This window comes from Mugil cephalus, chromosome 3 (assembly GCF_022458985.1).
Source record: "Mugil cephalus isolate CIBA_MC_2020 chromosome 3, CIBA_Mcephalus_1.1, whole genome shotgun sequence".
Classification (NCBI taxonomy): Eukaryota; Metazoa; Chordata; class Actinopteri; order Mugiliformes; family Mugilidae; genus Mugil; species Mugil cephalus.
The window spans coordinates 18387320-18408888 of NC_061772.1; the positions used below are offsets into that span (position 1 = coordinate 18387320).

The following is a 21569-nucleotide window of genomic DNA, read 5'->3' on the forward strand; positions in this document are numbered from 1 at the left end:
TACTCCTAAAAGGAGTAATCAGTAATCGGATTACCTTTTCAAGGTAACTGTCAACGCTGCTTATACCACTTTGATTTGATTTTATTGATTTATATTTCTTTTCACTTGTGTTTTTATGTGCAACTCAGCTGCTGTGACCAAGCAACTTCCCTTGTGGATCATTAAAGTCTGCCCGAGTCTAAGTCTAATAAGAATTACTCTGCTTTACACTTCTTTCCTTGCCGTGTCGATGGGGAAGTGTCATTTTCCGAAAGGAAGTGAATGCAGCACGGAGGTATCGCTCCCCGCCACCCCTCCTCCCCTCCTCCTCCTCCCCCCTCTCTCCTCTCTTCGCTACGCGCCTCGCCGAGCGTGTGCCCGCCGGTGAGGGTGCGCGCACGGGAGGTGGCGGGGGGTTGTGCTCGCTCCTGCTCTCTCTGCTCTCTGACCCCAGTGGCAGCTCCGACTCACTGCACTCCGGCTCCCCCCTCCGTCACACCGACACTGCTCTCTCCCCCTCTCTCCCTCTCTCTCTCTGGTCTGTCAGTGTCTCTCGCCCTCCTCTCCGGCTCTCTACCCCTCGCTCTCTCGTCTTGTCTGGTTTCTTTCCACAGGAGCCAGCCGAGGTCCCGCCGGGTCGAAGGTTTCGCCCTACCCGCTCCGACTGCTGCAACCCCCGGACGGCCGCCTCACCAACCTGCCCGCTCTCCTCCTGCTGCTGCCGCATGGACCCGCGTCCCTCCTCCTTCTTCTCCTCTTCCTCCTCCTCCTCCGCCGCTGCCGCCGCCGCCACCGCCGCCGCCGCGTAGAGGGCGACCCCGGACCCGACACTCTTCTCCGGCCATATACAATTTTTTTTTTTTTTTTTTTTTTTTTTTTTTTTAAAACGCACAAAAAAGCCCCAACCCGACTAAGGTAGAGGAACCTTTCCGCTTTGCTTTGAGAACCGTCACGGGAGGGAGGGGAGAGAGAAAGGGGGAGGAAAAAAAAAAAAGGAAATTCCTGACACAAAGCCGTCGGTTAAAAGGTGGCTTGTCATTTACGAGGAAGAGCAAGAGGTTAGCGCCGCGGTGCCGTGACACTCGCCAACCTTTAGGTGTTTTTACTATTATTATTATCATTTAAGGAGCAGAGTTCAGCCTTGCACGGAACCTTTTTTTTTTAAAAATGTTGTTTCTGCTGCGAGCGGGCAGTGTTAACACAAGCAAAGCGGCGCATAGCACACACATCGTGTCTGTGCATGGTATCAGAAAGGGTCAATTTATTCTGCCTCAGCCCCCCTTCTGCTTTTACCGGAGTGATTTCTACCAAGTTAGCCACATAGCCGCTCTGTTTATTCCTCTGCTGCACTGACACCGTGTTCGTCCGTGTCGCCTGTTGTGGGGGGGGGGAAGAAAGGCAACGCGTATCTGCAGCGTGCACAACAATAACAATAATAATAAAAAATAAAAAATGCCTTTGCCAGGGCAGGTTTTAGCAGGCTAAGCTAGAGAGCTAGTTGCTGCTACTGTAGCCATAAGGTAGAGACAGACAGGCGAGCTTCAGCAGCCACACACATTACACATTGCACACACACACACACACACACAGTGAAGCATGCTGCACACAAACCTCGTTTTTTTGCACTAAAAAAGCAGAACTTTTTGTGCAGATTTGAGAGAAACCTTTGCAGAGGTGATGTGTGTGCAGGGCATGTGACAGTTTTTAAGTGTTTTTTGAGGATTAGTTTTGAGATCTGCAAACTTGGGAGTTGGAATAGTGTCCTGTAAAGACATTTTGTTGTTTGCGTTTCTAAATTATTATCATAATTGTTTTGCTTAAATTCATTGCATACGTCTTTTTTAGCCCGGATTGATATCATGCTTCATAGGGAGCTGAATCTGGATGACCTAGAAAATAAATAAATCTATGCTTTTAAAATATATATATATATAACACTTTTTTTTAAGTGGGGGTATTGTGAGCGTCCCGTGATTAGCTGTTGATTTCCCTCCAGAAGAGAGGACAGACTTGTTAAATTGAGTACAGTTTTTTTCTTCTTCTTCTTTTTTTTTTTCTTTCTCGTGCGTGGCTGCATCATCAGGTCTGGTATAAAAACGGCTGCCAAAGCCACAACAGTGGCCGCTTTTGCTTTTAGTTAAGGGAGGTCAGACAGAGAGAGGCAGAGGCTCAAAGGGTGCGAGGGAGACGCACGGCGTAAAGCCCCGGTGAGTGAGGATGCATTACTCGTCCCGCAGCCTTTCACACGCTTTTCCTTCCAGAAATTCTCACCTAATTTGGTCGTTATTGTACAGTCATGCAAAGATGCGGGAGACGAATTTGTTCCTGGTCCATTTCGGAATTGGAGCAGCAGGCCTGGAATAACAACAGCAGATCTTTTGTTTTATTTTGGGTGTGTGTGTGTGTGTGTGTGGGGAGGGAGGGGAAGGGGGGTAATTGTCAGCCAGGACCTGATTTCTTGCATGCATTTCGTGTTGTTTATTGAAGTCGTCGTGGCGATTTTATCACCTGCAGCTTTTCTGTCTTGGTTTGTTTAATTTGGACCGATGCTTTTGAGGTCCATGCCTGCAGTAATTTTTATATTTCAATACATTAGTTTGCACGTTGGTTACGAGGAGCAGATTCCTGGTTGTTAAATTGTCGCCTCTGCGTGGTTTATGGAAAAGTTAAATGCAAACTTTAAAACAGCCTCTTCTTTTTCTTTTTTATTCTTTATACAGAGTGTTGTATTGCTTTTGAATTTGATCATTTTATTTAAGTAAGTGCTGTATTTTCCTAAGTAGGATTTTATCAGATTGGTTTGTTTGGGGAATTAATTTCTTATAAAAGCTAATTTTAATACAGGAATTAAAATCCGTTTCTGCTCTTTGAAGCTCTAGCCGAATCACTTCTGCTCATTCAGACGTCCGACGTGTTCATTTCACTTTTAGAACATTTTGCAGGCGTGCAAATGTGTCTTTTTTAGCATTTTTAGCTCTATTTATTATGTTGTTGTTATGTCAAAGAGCCTCCTGAGTGTGTATTCAGAAGCAGCTTGTGTGTGTGTGTGTGTGTTTGTTGGTGCAGACTGCAGTGTGTCGTGGTAGAGTCGGTTGGTCGGCCTGGTCCCTGCCTGTGCTGCTGCTGCCGCCGCTGCTGCTGCTGCTGCTGCTGCTGGGAGACTTCCTGGGCTTCTTCCTGAGCGGCTCTGAAGGATGACCGCTGCACGGCTCGCTGCTGATTCCCGGTGAACGAACGGCGTCTCATGTCCGAGCGGCGCGAGGATGGCTCATGGCAAAGTGACCATTACGGTGGACGAGTACAGCTCCAACCCCACACAGGCCTTCACACATTACAACATCAACCAGAGCCGCTTCCAGCCTCCACACGTCCACATGTAAGTGCACGCGCACCCTCACCTACATTTGATAAATTGTCGCTTTCATTTAAAACACTGCCTGGTCTTTACTCTTAAATTACGTACACACTAATTTTCCAGTTCATGAGGTGCACTAGTGAATCCATTCTAATTTAAAACTCCTGCGCTAAATCTTATCAGCATGAAGGTTATGGTGTTGAGCATTAGTTTAAAATAACTGAGAGAGCTTTTGATTTAAACATGTTTTCATTTCGGAGGCTGTGGGTTGTAGTAGAATTGAATTGTGTTGTACAGACATGTTGGCAACTAGTTTTCAGTCAGTGGGCTAGGCTAAATAATAGAAAGGCTTTATTTCAATCCAGTTTAACAGCATCACAGATGACATCACCCGGAGTAATTTGAATTATCCAGTTGAATTCAAGCTTTTCTGACACTGTTTCAACAACTGAACAATTCAGGTTTGACGGGAGGTTTAGTGCGTGACTCTTACATTAGGAATAATCTGTTCCTCCGTCGTGCTTAATGTTTTGGCAGGAGGGTATTGATTTTGTATAAAGTTTTAAATTCATTTCAGATGCTATAAAGACAGGCGTGGAGACACACTGAGGTGCACTGGGAAGCCAATCAGAACCCTGTTTGATGCCGAGTCTTTGTTTATGCTTTGTTTTAATTGGCTCATGTTCAGAGAGCGTACGGTGGCCCGTGAGGACAAACTTTGAGAACAGCCAGAGGCCAAAAACATTTAGTTTTGTTTGTGTGTGTGTAAATTTAATGTTTGGTGCGTTGTATCAGAGTTTATTTTTTCACTGGACCAGCCACTCTGCATCGCTCTTGTCTGATGTGGTTACGTTCTGCCTCTCATTAGTGGGTCAGAGCGCTGTGACCCGCCAACCCTTCGCCACGCACACACTCATCAGAGCCCTGTGTGTTCGGTCTGTGGACAGATATTAACAGGGCTGAAGCTCACTTTGTGTCTTCCTCCAATTATGGCAGTTCAGAGCTTTTACTAAAGGTTTTTGACTGGTTGCTGGTCGTGGTTATGTGCACCGTGCCCTTCATGGGTTTTACATTCATTGACAGCGTTTGTGTGTCAAGTTAACCTGCAGCAGTGATCGAAGAGAAACAGTAGAGGGTTTGTGCGTGTGTTGTTTTATCATCATTATAGTGGAGTTGTTCCAGGCTCAATCAAACTTTAATCTTTGTTGGATAAAGTTGGATAAATTTAGTAGTTTTAGATCCACAGATGTTTTCTGCAACACGAGGACAGGCAAGGATAAATAAAAATATATGTTAACAAATAATGAAATCTGGAGCGCGTTTTGACCCAACTTAAATGAATGAACATTGTGCATCATCATTATACAAAATATGCACAGTAATATTTTTCTATGGACAGATTAGGCAATACTTTAACTGCATTTATTATACGTGTTTACACCAAAGCATCAATCACTGTAGATCAATATAACTTTACTGACAACACTGAACTGATTCAGTAGAAGGAGATGACCAAGACGTGTCCACATTTTTTAGTGTTGCTGCCCACGTGAATTCTGACTTTGTTCATCTTTCCAAACACTTGTTTCATCAACCGGTCGTTTTACTCCCTCAATCAATTTGGAGCACACTTGCTCAGGAGGAATGGATTTATTCCAGCTAGAGAGAAACCATCAAATCAAGTGTTCACGTTGTTATCATAAGCTAATATCTTCCTGTTGAACAGATTATCAAAGGTTTACACCGGGTCAGTCTGTTCTGATTGAAGTGGCCACGTGAGACGTATTTATTCTCATTATTTGTGAAATATTAGTGTCTGTGTAAATGCGTGAAGTGCGCCAGAGAACAGCAGCACAGCTAATACACATGTATTTTTAGATTATATGATCAAGACTGACGTTAAACTGAAGAATGACAGACTCTTAAGTGGTGTTACGTTATTTAATTGACATTTATAGAAATAGACGACTTGAAGTTTTAGTTAGCACGTGTCCTCCCCTCATTGTGTTAAAGCAGCAAACCGCCGGCGTCTGAGTTTCTCTCGTGATGCGTGAAGGACCGACATAAAGCAGACACATAGCTATCATAAAGGAGCTGAAAAGTCAACCAGCTGCACTGCTTCACTTTAGAGAGCAACAACATCTGGTTAAAAAAAAAAAAAAAATGTTTCACTCAGAGTCTTGCATTTCAGTCTGCTACATGTAAACAGGTTTATTTTGGGGAGATGGAAGTGTCTGCACAGCTAAATGAAGACTCTTGCCTTCCTCCTGGTGTTGGCAGCGTTCACATGTTTCACGTGTTTGTTGTTTTGGGATTCCTCGGCCGCGAGCGGGGCTGCCAGCGCACGGACAGCGAGCATCTGAGCGTCGACTCTGTAAAAAGGAGATGTCGCCTCCTATCAGTTTGCGTTGCGTCAGTGCGTTTTAATGGCGGACAAAGACCGCAGTAAATCAGGGCGAATGCTTCAATACGAACCAAGGTTAACATGCGGCAGACGGGATTCGGCGGGACAGACTCCGACTTCCTCCAAGGTTACAGAAATTGTATTATTATTTTTATTTTGTCTTTGATTGACCGGTTTTGTTTTTTAGTTCCCCAGAAAGTTACATTAGTTCCTCTCAGTCTTGTTTTCGCAGGTTTGCACCAGTTGCCCGGAAAAGTTCTAGTCAGAGAAGCCTTGCATAAAAACTCTTGAATCGATTTATTTTACACCTGAAGAACAAAATCCTGAAAAGTTTCAAAACGCAGATCATCACCTGTCATCTGGAGACAGTTTAGTTTGATTTTTAGACAAACCAGCAGGAGTTACAAACCCCGGTGAAGGTGCAAAAAATACTTTTACATTTCCAGCGTTTATCCATAGAATCACTTTGTGATCCATATTGCATTTTTTCTTCTATTTCACTGTTGTCATTTTTGTGGCATATAATTAAAACACAATCACATCACCAGTTTAGTTTTAGATTTATTAATGTTTTTTATGACTTTCTTTTTGTTTGACTGGTTTTGTTTTTAGTTCTGTGGAAATTTGGGATGCTTCCTCTCAGCTGCTGATTGGTCACGAGCAAAGCTGAATCAGAGACGCCTGGTCTAAAAACTCTTGAGTTGATCTGGTTGATGTTTTAAGAGGAAAATGTTGAAAAGTTTTGAAATGCGGATTATCAGCCGCCATCTGAGAACAGTTCAGTTTTATTCCAGACAAATCAGAACAGATCGTGGATGATTATTTAGCAGAAAATGACTCTCAGTTAAAACCAGACTTTCTGCATATACGTTTACACTTTCCCAAACTCTGAATCAGTAATTGTCGTGTTTATCTAAATAATCACTTTTGTACAATCCTCCAGTTTCACTGTGTGGTAGTTTGCGGAGGTGAAGTCGCTGCAGAAGAGGATGTGTTGAAGCCGTGGGGCCTCTCAGCAGATATGTGTTTGGATAAATACATTAGGCTGTTTCCTGGCTTCCACAGAGCCTGCAGTGTTTTACCCTGTCATTCTTAAACTCAGACTGGGAACCCTGGGATCACACACACACACACACACACACACACACACACACACACACACACTCCTACGAACCCATCCCCCGCTAGGTTTAAGTGCTTATAGAATACGAGCTCTGTTCGAGGAAAGTAAAGGCTTGTTTAGATTTGGGAGATAATGATCCGACTTGCTCGGGGTTCCTCTCTCACTGCATCCACGGCGTCTGGACATAAATAAAGTTGTTGCTTCTCTGGAAGGGGAAAAAAAAAAAAAAAAAAAGAAGCTCAAGTGAAGGGGGTTGCCCGCCTTTTGAAATATAATCCTCGCTCTAATGTTTTCTCTCCCCCCCGTAGACAGAATATTTAGATTTCTCAGATGGAGTACAGCGGCGCCTTTTGTGTGCGCCGCGGAAAATATCATGAAAACACACGCACGTACAGCACATACACAGACTGACACACACACACACACACAGTCGCAGCTAACGCTAATGCTTTTGAACGGGACCCTGGAGTGGCTTGTCTTCAGACGACGGGACGCTTCAGTCTCTGTCTGTCCGGAACGACAGACTCAGTCCAGGCCCTGTTTGTGTCTGGTTTATTTTTCTGCGCTGTCTGTGTTTTTTTTTTTTTTTTCTTTTTTCCATTTTCTTCCTTCTCCTCCACTCCTCATTCAGCCCCCTCGTCGTCGTCGTCGTCTTGTGAAATGAAATGCTCAGCAACTTGGAACATATGCTTCGAGTTGGGAGGCTAATGGCTTCGAATCCAATTTGAGCAGAATCTGGGCCCCGACGGACGAACAGACAGACAGACAGACCGAGAGTTTGAACTGAAAGGGCTCTTTTTTTAAAAAAAAAAAACAAAACAAAAAAAAAACAACAAAAAACTTTGCTCTTGAATTTTTTGAATTAATCTTGTTACTGGACTCCAGAGAAAGGTTAATGGCAAACCCGTAGTTTGGCAGTTCAGCTGAAGTGCTCCTAATACATATATTTCCACAAGCTTTGGCCATAAAACGTTGGCAAAGAACTCTGCCTTCCTATTAGTACTTCATCTAATAACTATTTGTATTATTAATTACCTGCTTTTTAAAACGAACCCTTTAAAATAAGCGCGTTACAACTTAATACTGCCCAGTAATGCATCTTAAAATTATCTTTCTTTTTCAATTTAAAATCTGAGAAAAAAAAGAAAAGATAAACCTTTCATATATGTTCAACTAATTGTTTTAGCTCAAATGTAAGTAAAGAGTTTTGCTTTAAGCCTTTCAACTGTCTGTGTGTGTGTCTGTGTGTGTGTGCGCGCGTAGGTGTGGCTGAAGGAAACGTCCACATGAAATGTTAGGAGGGAGACAAGTGACCCAAACCCTGAATAACATGGAATTAATTGAGTGCACCGGATTAGATTGTGCAAGGATGATGTTGTTTGCGGTTGATCTTGATCGCAGATGTGTTGGCATTTCTCACTCGATGATTTAACTGCATTAGACCATTAACGCCTTGAGAGTGTTAATTTATTTAATTCCCCCTGGACGTGTGCGACCGTTCAAGTCAGTCGTGTGGTGCAGCCAGGGTCAGCGATGTCTGTGTCATTAGAAGTATAATCTGATTTAACAGCGCCACATCTGCATACGTTAGGAAATTCATACGTATTTCTTTAAAGTCTAAATCCTGCGTTTAATTCTGAGTGTGTGTGTGTGTGTGGGTGTGTTTGTATGAAATATGAGCGAGTTTTACTTTTTGACACAAATTTGACTTGTTTAAGTATGTTGGTCATTATGAAGTGTGTTTCTAATGAGGGTCCGATTACACACTGGTTTGCCGAGTAATGTGACCACTCTTTTCTTTTATATATATTAAACGAGGCTGTGTTGAATTTGGAGCATTTTAGAAATACTTTCGAATATGGACTGTTTTTAGTTTCACAAAACGTCCCGGTTTTCTGTGCCAGGTTTTCAAAATGTTCAGTTCAGGGTGTTAAACGGCAGCAAATTCCTCCTGTCAACTCAGTCATCGGCCATTGTGCTAAACCTGTGCAGGAGTAATGCAGAGAATGAAGCGTAGAGAACATTTCTGCAAAACACAAGACCTGTTTAGGTCGTCCTCATTCGTTTGTATTCAATCGTTTAAAATTTGGGAATAAGTTCACACATACTTTTCAGTTTTTTAAGCTCAATTCGAAGTCTTCGGTCGTCGTCCATCGGTCATCTTTGCAGCGCCTCAAGTCAGAGCTTGGATTTACATAGAAATTGAAACCGCTGCAGTTGTCACAGACAAATTAGCTGAATTTGTACCAGGCTGTTATGTTTGTCTATTGGACCTGGCTCAGCCTCAAGTGGACATTTGAGGAACTGCAGTGGCTAGCCCGACGTAGATTCATGAGTCTTGTCATTTAGATTTTATTATGGTGTGAGTTGCTGTGTGTGACTTTGTCGCTGTTACTCCCATTAAATCCCTCCCAAACGATTTGATTGGCTCAGCAGATCTCTGACGGACACAGCGAATTCCAAATAGAGCGACTCCAGACTGAGATTCACCCATTAAAATTTTGTGGGGTGGGGGAAATACGGGCAGGCTTCCAGGACAGTTTTTGGCACTTAACACTCGCTTCCCTGCTGTTTTCAGCTCCATATGTTGCTGCGTTTTTGTGTCTTCTTTGTAAAAGCTGCTCATGAACACACTGGGAAAAAAAATAAATAAAAAAATAGCACTTGTTAAATAAACATCAAACGACACATACGGTTCAGACTTGGATGTGTTGACACATTTCGCCCAGAGGACACTGTACAAAAAGATAACAGGATGGGACCAGTCCCGGTTTGAGGGATTTAAAGAAGAATACATCTGGTGGAACTGGCAGCTTTGACCCTAAATGTGTGATGGTCTGTGCGGTTATTTCCAATATTAGGACACCTCAGAGTGTTTTATTGCTCCTTTTGCATAGGCAACTCCCAGATTCACATCACGTGTTACATAATTAATGGTAGAATACTGCTAGTGTAGTATAAATGTGGAAGTCCTTTTGTTGTGGTTACCTGATTTAGAATGGGGGCTATATATCCTTGTAAAACTTGGTGTTAACGTGTTTTTCCTTTTGAGGCCATTACTCTTACTCTTACTGTTATTATTTACTCAGTATAAAACATCATTCACTCAAGGCACCTGAGCCCATTACATTAATTTTAATGCTGGGAAATGGAAATTCTCCAGCCTTTCCGCACACTAAAAAAAAAAAAAATCCACATTTAACAAACTCCTTCTTCTCCAGATGCCTTGTTAATTATTCCCGCCCTCTGAATAATTGAGGAGCTCATAAGTATGAATCATTCAATGGCGCCGCCGCCGCCGCCGCCGCCTGCTTCCACACACGTGGATATTCTGACACAAGCTGGCGAGGAAGCGGCGCCAGAAGAACACAGCCTTCACACGTTCGGTTTCAACACCGTTGTGGTTTTTATTAATGAACTCCTGAAGGATTTTTTTTTTTTTTTTTTTTTTTATGGGCCATATTTCCTTTTCCCACTATGTTGGAACGGAGCAGTAAATGTGGTGGAGGAAACTGTTTTGGAGCTGCACAGTGAGAGGAGCTGATACTGTTATAAATGTGCAGTGTGAAATTCAGCCTCCTCTTCCATAAATGAGTTTGTGTACTGGAAGGCGGCGGGAGGATGCGCGGCGCGTAGTGTCATGTGACAAGAGGATGCCCGGTCGAAAGTGCGGCGATGGTAATTAAACAGGACGTTTCCATCTCTCTGTTGGTAATAGCAGCTTTTCCACTCATGTGACTCCGTTCCCGACGCGAAATAAGCGTGCGTCTCGGTGCAGGGAAGAGCCTCGCGCGTCGTGTTTCATGTTGTGCATAAACAAGTTAAACCTTGTTTACACAAAGCCTTCAGCAGCGAGGGTCGCCTTGAAGATGAAAATGCTCGCGTAATTGGTAAATTAATTGTGAAAAAAAAAAAAAAACGACTTGCCAAGAGAACTGTGGAATTTTTAAAGCTTCCTCCGTTGTCTGATTTTCCACAAATGTCAGAGTATTTACACCCTCTCCTCGCAGCTTAAGTTGGATGTGAAGGCAAACAAGACAAAACCAATTTATTTATTTTTTCACTTTCAAGTACATTATTCATGTTTTTGCCTTTTTGAGTTCCAACAATGGTCTGCTTTGTTTCCACCTTTTTTCCCCCTTTTTGCTAAATATTGTCATATTAACTATAAATGCCACATATTTGTCTTGTTTTTTTTAGGAAACACAACTATTGAAATTCATGTTTGAGGCAGAAATGTGTTTTGACTTTGCTACTTCGGTGCTGCAACGTCTGGTTTTCACTGTTCTTACTTTAATTGTTGCAATACAGTTATTTTATTAGTTTGCGGTGCAGCTAAAACCTGAAGGTAAACTCCAGCCTGTGTCTGTTCTTGCTTGTGGTCGTCTGGTTTCGAACCAAAAGTGTCTCCAGATGACTGATGATGATTCTCTATTAGGAACCAGAACTTGTTCAGGGGTTTTTGTTCTGCAGCTTGTGTCTGATCCGCTTTCCGCTTTTCTCTGCAGCTTCTCCCCCTTTTTGTGTTTTTTCTGGCGCGTAGTTGTTATCGGTCACTTGTAAAGGAGACGCTAGCACGGATGCTGACCTCGTTAATGTACACCAACATGTTTGATTTGTGGCTTTACAATGGCGCTTATATTCCTCTAAATATCTGAATGAAAACGTCTCGTGTGACACGACTTTTAGCCACAATTGGAAACACCTGAACGTCGCCGTTCCTTCTTCTGTTTGCCTCTCGAGCGGTTTGTGGAGCGGCAGCCCTCCTGAGAGCTAAGACCCGGACCCATTTCGCGGCCTTTTGTTTCTCTCGGGTCTGCCGCTGCCACTCGCCGACAGGAGTGGAGGCGCTTTTGTAACAGGAGAACCCTTGATTAAGTTCGCTCTCCACCCCTGACCTGCTGCTGGAGCCTGGCAGTGGTGGTGCTGGTGGAGCTGGTGGTGGGGAGGTTAAGTGACAGTTGACATTGGACAGGTCTGCTCTTTTTTTGGGGGGGGTTGGGGGACGGATTGGAGTCTTTTGATGTCTTTGAGATTTTGGCCCTTTGAGCCTCCAGAGCCTGGCATCGCAGGGCACAACCCCTCGACGACGTCACTTCCCCTTTAACATGAAAAAAAGAGGCAAAGCTCTCAGAGTCTGCAACTTCTCAACGGGACAAGACCCTGTCACAAGCGTGTTTAGTTTGGCTTCATTTCACACTCATAGGGTTAATCCTAAGCACTTCCTTTTCTTCTTAATGCGGTGCTCATAAATTTATCGCCTCCAGTGGAAATAAATGATTTCATTTGTCATGTGAGTAATCAAGGAGACGGAAAAGTTTATAACGTTGTCATTCTGAGTGTGGGATCGGTTCAGTCTAAATAAATAAAGATTTGATCTCAGAAGATTCACTGTAGGTTTTCATAATTAGATTTTGATTGTGTCAGAAGTAGCAGCGCAGTGGTTCAGTTGTTAGGTGTTTTTCTTTTTCATTTTTTGACCACAAATGTAACACATTTTAGTAAATGGATAAGGGATAGCTTCATATTTATATATTATTCATATATAAACTCCACTGTAGACTGAGTTTAATGTAGGGTCCCTACTTAATCTCTTTGGGGTCCTTGGCCTGAAAAACATGGATTTGATTTATTTTATTCAGTGATTATTTTGTTCCCCACAAAATTCCTACATTGATGGTGATGTGTGAATTTGACATAAACAAACTCTATTCTCATCAGAATATGAGTCTAAAAACGCGCATTTAGATTTCATTATGGGGCGTGCTAGCTTCCTAGGCTCCAGGTTAGTGGTTGCGCTTCCTGTTTCCCCAACATTGAATCAGACGACTACCGCCTGCCGCTATCAAGAGATATTTCCTCTCATATGTGCAACTTTTTGGTCCAAACATAAGGGGAAAGCGACGTCAGAGTTGGCCGCTCGATGCTGTTTGGCAGTTTTGAGTCTTGTCTGTCCAGGTAAACACCACTCAACTAGTTTATTGTTTATTGCATTGGGCTGGTTGGTGTTGCCCCCCCCCCCCCCCCCCCGGGGACCCACGTCATGCCCATCTCCTCAGCATTTCTCCCATCAGCCCTGCAGCCAGGCAGACTGTCAGCAGCACAATTAAGGACTCTGCCATAATGAAAGGGGCATTAGCAGAAGCAATTTGTTTCCCAGTGCAGCGCCGGAAGCTTCCTCCAGTGCTGATATTCCAACTCAGGCTTTGTGTTGAGGGCCATTATGAGGACGAACAAATGGAGAAAAGAGAGGAGTGGGGGTGTGTCAAGAGACTGGACCATCTTTTACCAATCTTAAAAAAAAAAATTGATTCAGATTTTATTTGTTGTTTTTTTTTTTTTGTTTAAGTGCACTCGTGTTACTTACATTTTTGTCCTCTTGTGAATGACTGTGTGTCAATATTGGACATGTTGGACTAGATTTTCTTCTTTTTTTATTTGCTTGTTCTCGACTCCACCTTTGCTTCTTTCTCTGCTCAATTGTAGCCCCCCCACCACCACCCACACCACCAGCAGCCCCCAACCTCTCCATTATTCCTGTGTTCATTTTGTTCCTCTGAAGTTTATTGAATTAGCGCAGACAGCTGAAACGCAGAAGATAAGAGAGGCGCTCCGTGTGCTCCTCTCAGAGAAATGGTATTGCACCGTGGATGAGTGAGCGGTGTGGGTGTGTGTGTGTGTGTGTGTGTGTGCGTGTGTGAATCTATTGGAAGGGGGAAGGGTACTGATGCAGAGGTTATAGACAGAGGAAATGGGAAGCATTGTGGTCTGATGTTTCTCCTGAAAGAGCAATAAAGACGGTATCGCAGAGAGAACGGTAACTATTTGATCCCTGGTTCTGCTGTGGTTGTGTTTTAAAATATCCTTTCTTTAAATGTCGTGGACGCACAAACGTCACGTTTTTAATTCAAAAATAGGTGATGCAGTAGAGATGCACATCTACTATTGGTTCATCTGATTTTAGTTCTGAACAAAGGTCTTTTATTTTCAATAAGATGGAAAAAAATAAATTTTTTATTGATTGTCTGCATTATAATCTAAGACACTGACTGCATAATTGGTGGCAAACTCCACATTATTTTGTCATTTCGGTTAGTTTTACTAAAACATTAAGGGCTGCAATAATTCATCTGTCATGTCAGAAATAGATTTAAATTACGTCAATTAACAAAAAAATCAGCATTTTAGAGACTAAAACCAGAGAAGCTTTGTTGTGACATAACTGAGTAAAAGAACAAAACAATTATCTTGTTTGTATGTACATATTCTATTAATCCAAAGCGTATATTTAGTGGTATCCAAAAGCTTGACAGTGAATCCATCTCACAGTTTCCTAAAGTTTTCCTGTTTCACGGATTAATTCAAGTTTCATGAAGTAAGATGAGTATCAGTAGCTCAGTGTAAAATAAATTTAAAATAAAATTTCTGTTGCACATTTAACAGGAATTAATCCTGCTGCAGTGAGAGTAGATTATTTTTTTTCAACGTTACACACAAATAAAAACCTGCTCTGTCTTTCTATTAGCCTTTGAACCAGCGAGTGTGTTCCCACATTTTCTGTTTGACCCTGGCGGTTTTCGGTGGCTCTGTCCCTCGCTGGTGGCCCTCTGTGAGGAGGTGCCTGAGGATAATCCTTCAGCCTCAGGTTGTTGCAGGTAGAAAAGGAACAGGCACCTGGACATGACAGCTCGTCAGGTCGTTGACACTGTTCCCATTATTCTGAAAGTACAGACTTTCCTTAATTGACAAAATACATTTGAATACCTGATACATTATACGTAACATTATTTATGCCATGAAGTGTAGAATAACATTTCCGTAGATTAGCAGATAAAAACCTTTTTCAGGTCGCCCTCAAACATACCACAAACTGCTATGTCTGCATACAACGCCATCATTTATACACGCTACAAATGTTTTCTCCTCTCATACTGCGTAATGTCTTGGTCTCAGGCATCAGACTCAACGACCAAACCACTTGCATCCATCTGTGATGAAGCCATCAACGTCCTGGCTAAGAAACCACTTGGATTTCATCATCGTATCACTTCAAAACTATATAATTTACTCAGTTTTAACAAATTTATTCAATTATTCCAAACACCACCATCTCAGCCCACTGATTTTTATTATCTTCACAACTTCACTTCAGCAGACTGCTGTTATCACCACATCCTGTAGCCACTTCATAGCCACTCAGTCCTTATCAGGATATGAGTCTGGTAACATTTGGATTTAATTACGGGCTGTGTTTGATCTGATACACAGAATGAAAACAAACTAAATTGGATAGTCCTCCAACCAAGAGTCACTGTGTTATAAACAAACTCAACTCTGCTGCGTTCAGATGACATGTCCTAAGTGTTTTCTGTGCATCACAACATAAAACTTACCCAAACAATTTTGCAGATCTTTGCTGGGGCATAATCAGTTATCAGTGGAGCGACTGCAGTCCAATTTTTCCCTGCAAAAAAAAAATATAGGGGGCAGGTGAAGTCGTGTTAGCCTCCAGGCTAGAAACACATCATAGTGAAACTAAAGAATTACACAGCGGAGACTTCATTAGCACACAAACTGCATATTCAATTTAAGACCCAACCATGTGGTATACATATCACTCACAGCAGATTCATGTAGTTGGTTTCCAACTACCAAATTGAAATATAGCATCTTTTAAAACCAGTTTTGAGTTATTTGTTTCTTTCACTATTGCCAGTGCTTTTATTATACATACACTGCATTGGTTACGAACAGTAATGTGTATTTCAAGACCTTTGAATGTCTTCCTTGTTACAAATCAGCTTAATTTTATATTTATTTAATAAGCTATTCAATATTACTTAATTTAATAAGTTTAGTCTTCAGTCTTTCTTAAATCCATTAAAAAGTTTCCTGGAAAGTTACAGGTCTGGACTGATCAAACGTAAACATTTAAGCTTTTACTAACTTTCAAAGTAAGAGCGGATTGAGTTGATAAATGGTGAAGAGGAAAGACATATAGGTCTCTTCTACAAGCATCTCTGGTTGTCCGTTGTCACCTGTGGTGAGTTTGTCTTTTTACTTCCTTTCTTCAATAACACGACGGAGTAAACTGTTAAATCTGGTCTTTTTTGTACATTAAGTTGTCTCCTGGAAAGATGAATAGGAGCTCTTTAGCTGGACAGTTTTTTGGCCATGCAGCGAACATCCAGTCTATTTTGGATGCTGTGAGGACCGGGGAGGTTTTCAGTAACCGAAAAAAAAAAAATCTCGGAGGCAATCAATCATAATGATAATGTGGTGCGCGTAAAGAGCTCGATGAGCCGGAGAGTGACAAAGACAGCGACTTCCTTATCTGCTGCGAGTTGAGCGTCGCGTTTGAAGGAGCAAGCCCGGCCTGAACTCTGACCCCGTTTGCTTGTGTGTTTTTCCAAAAGGCCACGGAGCCAAGTGTGCTCAGTCAAATGAAATATCCTCCCACAGACATCACAGAGCACTCCTCCTTCCCTCCGTCTGTCTCTCCCACACAGACTTTTTTTCTCTTAACTCCACTCACTGTTACCCTCATCTACGTGATAGGAGTTCAAACTTGCGTTCGGAGCCGCGTTTTATATTTATTTAGTTTTCTTTTTGTTTTTTTTTATTATGCAGTTAACGTGATTTATGGAGACTACAGCGCTTTTATGATATTAAACATAATATTTAAGTCTAGCCACATTATCTTGTGCAAACAAGTGACGTGTTTGGACCGAGATACTTGACATTTTTCAGGGAAAATGCAAAGTGAAAAAGAGAAAGAGGAGATTATTTTTTAGGTTTAAAATGCGGAGCATCTAGTGTCATCACAGTAACAATAAAAAAACATGCTGCTGTCTGACTGGCTCAAGAAAACTGCACTTTATTATCAAAATGTGATGAAGTCTTAATTTGCAGAAATAAAATTTAATTTCCTAGAATGGACATGATGGATTCGAGCATTTTTTTCTCGTGACATTGTAGCCGTAGGTGAGGAGAAGTTAATCCACGGAGCTTTCTGCACTGAAGGATCACAGACGTTCCTACATCAGGCAGATATTTTTGCAGCCGCAGACCTCGGTTTTGTGTCACCTCCAATGTCATGGCGGATTTCAAAGTGTGCTCCTGCCCTCCCCTAGCGCATTAGCATTTCTCCTCTCGCTCCCCCACCCTCCCACCCCCAACCCTTTTCCCTCCGCAGTCTTCCCTCTGATGTCACGCCGAAGCTCAGACATGTTAACACGAACCTTCATGCTAACACAGTTCAGTCTGTCACTGGAGAATATTCTTTTACCTGCTGCTGGAGCGCAGGATGACTTTTTCATTTTCACTGTCTCCGTTTACAATAGATCAGAGCCCTCTGCTGCAGCGCTGAACTCCTGAACTCCTGTATACATTACTAATGAACCTCTGGATTGTTATACAGTCATATGTTAACAGGAAAGACAAGGTCTCTCTCTTATGTGTGCGCCTGTGTGTGTGTGTGTGTGTGCGTGTGTGTGTGAGACCAATGCATTACTATCATGAAAGTTTCTTGGCCTGGGCCTGCTCTAATTGATAGGGGCTGCTGGTATTTACTTACATTCTCCGGGTGGATTAAATCTCAAAGGAAAGGGGAGGAGATAGAGGCTGTTTTTCCTCTTGGCTTTGTTTTAATATGTGTGTACGTGTGTGTGTGTGTGCATGTGTGCATATGTATATATGAATGTGTTTGTTGTGGTGTCCCATGTGAGTTTGCATTCGTCCTTTCTCCATGACAAGAACTGTTATATCCTGTAAAGCTGCGTGACGTCCAGGCACCACAGAGCACCAAATCTAATCACCAGCTACACTGCAACGTATATACCACTCTGCTGGCTTAATCTATGTGCGCTTTTGTGTGCATTTTTGTGTGTGTGTGTGTGCAGAAGCGCAGACTTATTTACTGCACACGGTCAATAGCAAAATGCCATTATCTCTGTGGCTAGTTTTTCATTTTGGTCAGTGTTTAATATGTAGTTCGGGCCTGCTTGGATGACTGCACTCGCTCAGCTCTAGTGTATCAGAGCAAAAGCTGAGATCTCCCAGCTGAGGCTGAGGAAGAAGTATAAATGACTACCAACTACTGACTGAGTGACTGGAGGCTACACATGATGACGACGTACAAGCCGCAGGCAACAGATTACATTCAGTTTTTTAGTTGTTGACTTAAGGCAAAAGGCTACAAGCTGCTTCAACCTGATGTACTAGAAATAAAACAGTAGAAGAAGACTTTGCCCAACTTTACTGACGACACTGAATAGGGCTGGTTATTAGAACTCAAACTAAAACTAATGATGTCATTGTTTTCAGAGATTAGTGGTATTTCGACCATATTTTACCTCTGGTTTCACATCTTGCTTGTGGCTTTCCTTTTGCACAGCGCTTCTCTGTCGTCAAACGCTCTACAGCTAATCAGCTTTCAGGCCTGACGGTGCTCACAGAGTTGTAGCTTTTCTCACGTTTGTATCTCCCTCACATGTGAACTAATCTTGTTGCACGGTGCCAGTGGAAAACCAGTCTGGCGAGACTGCAGCGAGAACAAGAGGACGCAGGAAATGGCGCGTATTTAAAAAAAATCGATCATTCTTTCATTCTTTTGGAGATCGATTGGCCCTTAGCACAGAATTCATTCAATAGATGAAGATGACTAAGATGTTTCCACTTTTTCAAACGTTGCAGTTCACATGGATTCCAGCTTTGTTCATCTTTGTTCAAACCTTGTTTGAACAACTGGTAGCTTTACTACCTCTGTATTTATGTCCCTCCTGGAAACTCGTCACCTGTTCGCTCCATGTGGATCTAACATGCTCAGCCAGAATGGATTCATCTCACACAGAAACCACCAGAATGAAATCAAATTTAATTTCCAATCAGATTATTAGTCAAATACTAATGTGCATGAAACACAGCAAATAATCACTACAGACTGAGGTTTCAAGTTCCTTGTAGTCTACACGCTCTGCATGGTCATGGGCAACTCAAATGTTCATTATGGAGAATGGGAACATTCAGACCAACAATATACCTTAAACAAGTGAAAAGTGGTTTGTTAGATGGGGTAAAGCATTGAAATAGAATTGAAATAGCATTTTAACCTCTATTTGTTGGCAAAGTGCTGCACAGCTGTTTGCATGTGGAAGGATTTTACTGCTATGGAAAATTATCTCCGTTGGCACCACCACTATATTACATTACAGACGTGCGTCATTCAACTGTGAGAAAGCTGCATTTTTTTTTTTTTTTTTTTCCAGACTGCACTGTTTTCTGTTTTCTGTTTGGCCAACGTTTACAAGTCACAGTCCATTTTTGTGTTTTTTTTAGCTGTAAGTTCATCCAGTTTTGCAGAATTGGAAACAACATTTCTTTTGTATTCATGCAGACCGTGGCTGTTTGACATGTTTATTTTACTCGCTGTTTCTACTGAGACATCAATGTCTGTAATATTTCACATTGTGCAATACCTAAAACAGACATTCACATCTGTTGTTGCGTCTTTCTTTTTAATCTTCTAAAAATACTATATATTAGGTAGAGAGTGCTTCTACTGTATTTGCAGTATTGGGAGTCACTGTTTTTTCACAATATGTCTTTTGGGAGAATTGTTCTTAAAACATGGAGAAAAATTACAGTCTGGGTCTAGAGAATCGTAATACACCACAACATCTTACTAAAGGCAGTGACACATCAAGCTGATGATTGTCCATTTGCAGAGTTGGGTTGTTGAAAAGACGAACAGCAAGTCTGACCTTTGTTGGTGTCTTTTTTAGTCATTTCAATGCATTGACTTGACTCAATGTGTCAATCAGCAAAATCCCTCTGCCTGGGGATCAGCTTGATGAGAAATGAAGTTAATAAAACCTAACAACCAAGTTCAAAGGTCACACAGAAGAGAAGTTGTTCTCGTTTTACTCATTTCAATATTCAAGTCGGCAAACTTGAGGGAAGTCAAGTCAAGTCGGGAACTTGACGGCTGTGACACACCAAGACGATGAACGGCCATGTGCCAGCGTTGAGTATCGTCACTGAGCATCTAGGATTGATAGTTGAGAATGAATAAACAGTAGACCAACCGATCAGCATGAATTAGGAGAGGCTGGCTCTGTATGACGGTTTGTAGCTCTCCCTACCTTCCTAGCCTCCCAGCTAATAGTAGCTCTTCCTTTTTAACCTCCTGAATAACAACATGAACGTCTATTAAAGAACATTTCTGTCATTGATGTGTTGGATACTGATATATAGGTGTGTGACATATTTGTAGATCTCCCTCACTCACTTTCCTGTTTCCTGTTTCCCTCCTTTCCCTGTACTTTCCACCTGTTGACCAGCTGCTTGTTGTCTGTAGGCTTTGCGGTGTGTTCAAGTGCAACTTTTTGGTCCAGGCATAGTCGGTCATTGGCAGTAGTCCTTTGATGTCTCTCTGGTGTGTTTTTGTCTGTCTGGTTTTTCTTTTATTTTCACCCACTTCCTCCCATGGAGGTGTTCTCTTCAGAGAGCGACCACCTTGTTCACCTTTGTCTTACTATTCACATGGTCCTGCACATGACATTTTGAAATAACAACACCACCAACCAGAGAAAAAAATAAAAAAATGCAACAGATTCCTTGCTTTCAGTTAGCTTTCCATTTCCATTATTCTACTCAACATGACACACAGAAATGGGAAAATTGCTTCTAAAAAGAGAACCCTCAAATGCAATGTTGCCCCCTCCTCGTATAAGATTTTTTCTTTTGTGTAGAAGTGCCTATTTTCTCTATCTCTGTTAATGACGTTTTTTCCAGTCTGAAACCTTTTGATTTCTTCTCTGGCTGTTGCCTTGCCATGTTTGTGCACGCTTGTGACTTAGCTCCGTGTGTTTGTGTCTATGTGTGTGTGTGTGTGTGTCTGTGTGTGTGTGTGTGTGTGTGTGTGTGTGTGTGTGTGTGTGCCAGGTTGGAGATTGCAGGGTTGATTATGTGTCTGATGTTGTCGAGAGAGTGACATCCCTTCTAATGAAATAATGGTCTAGTGGCAGAGTGATGGAGGATTGCACATTGTAGACTTCAATTACAGGCAAGATTATTTTTTTCTCTCCCTCATTCAGTCAGAAAAAAAGTACAGGTTTTTCTTCCTTTTTAACAGACGTGCATACAACAAACAAAAAGGCTGCATAAAGGGCTTTTTTTTCCCCGCCAGACTTGGGTCTAAGTGTTTTTTCTTTAGATAATGGACAGAAAGGATAGGGCAGGCTTTAATTCATGGTCTCTTACGCCAATCTGATGCCACAAAACAGCCATTGCCCTTGTTACGTTTCTCAAATCAACCAAAGCACCGGCTGTTTTCCATCCCAAACTACACATTTTTGCTTTCATAAAGTCTCCTTTTTTTCCTCTGAGATGTATTTTGCCCCTGCTACGTGTATTATTCTGTGGCCCGTGTAATTTGTTTTGCACAACAAATTATCTTTTTAAGGTTCGAGTTTTCCACTGCGTGGTGTGAAGTTAGCATACGTTTCCTAAAAATATGTTTCTGTGTTCAAAGCGCTTTTTAAAAATATCACAAAGAGCAGAAGGGGCGCATTCTGCCAATGTCAATGGAAAGCAAACTATAAAAATCAAGGGCAGACGTCAGGAAAATAAGTGGAAAATTTTTACTGCCTGTAAATTTTGTGGGTTTGGTCTTTTTGTTGGTGCTAACTGTGGTGATAACACAGATT

At 42.1% G+C, this 21569-nt stretch overlaps 1 protein-coding gene across 2 annotated transcripts in view; it reads left to right on the forward strand.

Annotated features, from left to right (window-relative positions):
- Positions 1 to 385: 385 nt before the first annotated feature.
- Positions 386 to 21569, forward strand: part of mpped2a (metallophosphoesterase domain containing 2a) — a 65368-nt gene continuing 44184 nt past the window's right edge. Inside the window, exons 1-2 of one of the 2 annotated variants that reach the window (XM_047581065.1) lie at positions 386 to 894; positions 3046 to 3355. In XM_047581065.1, the coding sequence (XP_047437021.1) occupies positions 3243 to 3355 (113 nt within the window). In that variant the 5' untranslated portion in view covers positions 386 to 894; positions 3046 to 3242. Of the gene's footprint in view, positions 895 to 1605; positions 2187 to 3045; positions 3356 to 21569 lie in introns of those variants that run through there. The other variant, XM_047581066.1, reaches the window with a different exon arrangement.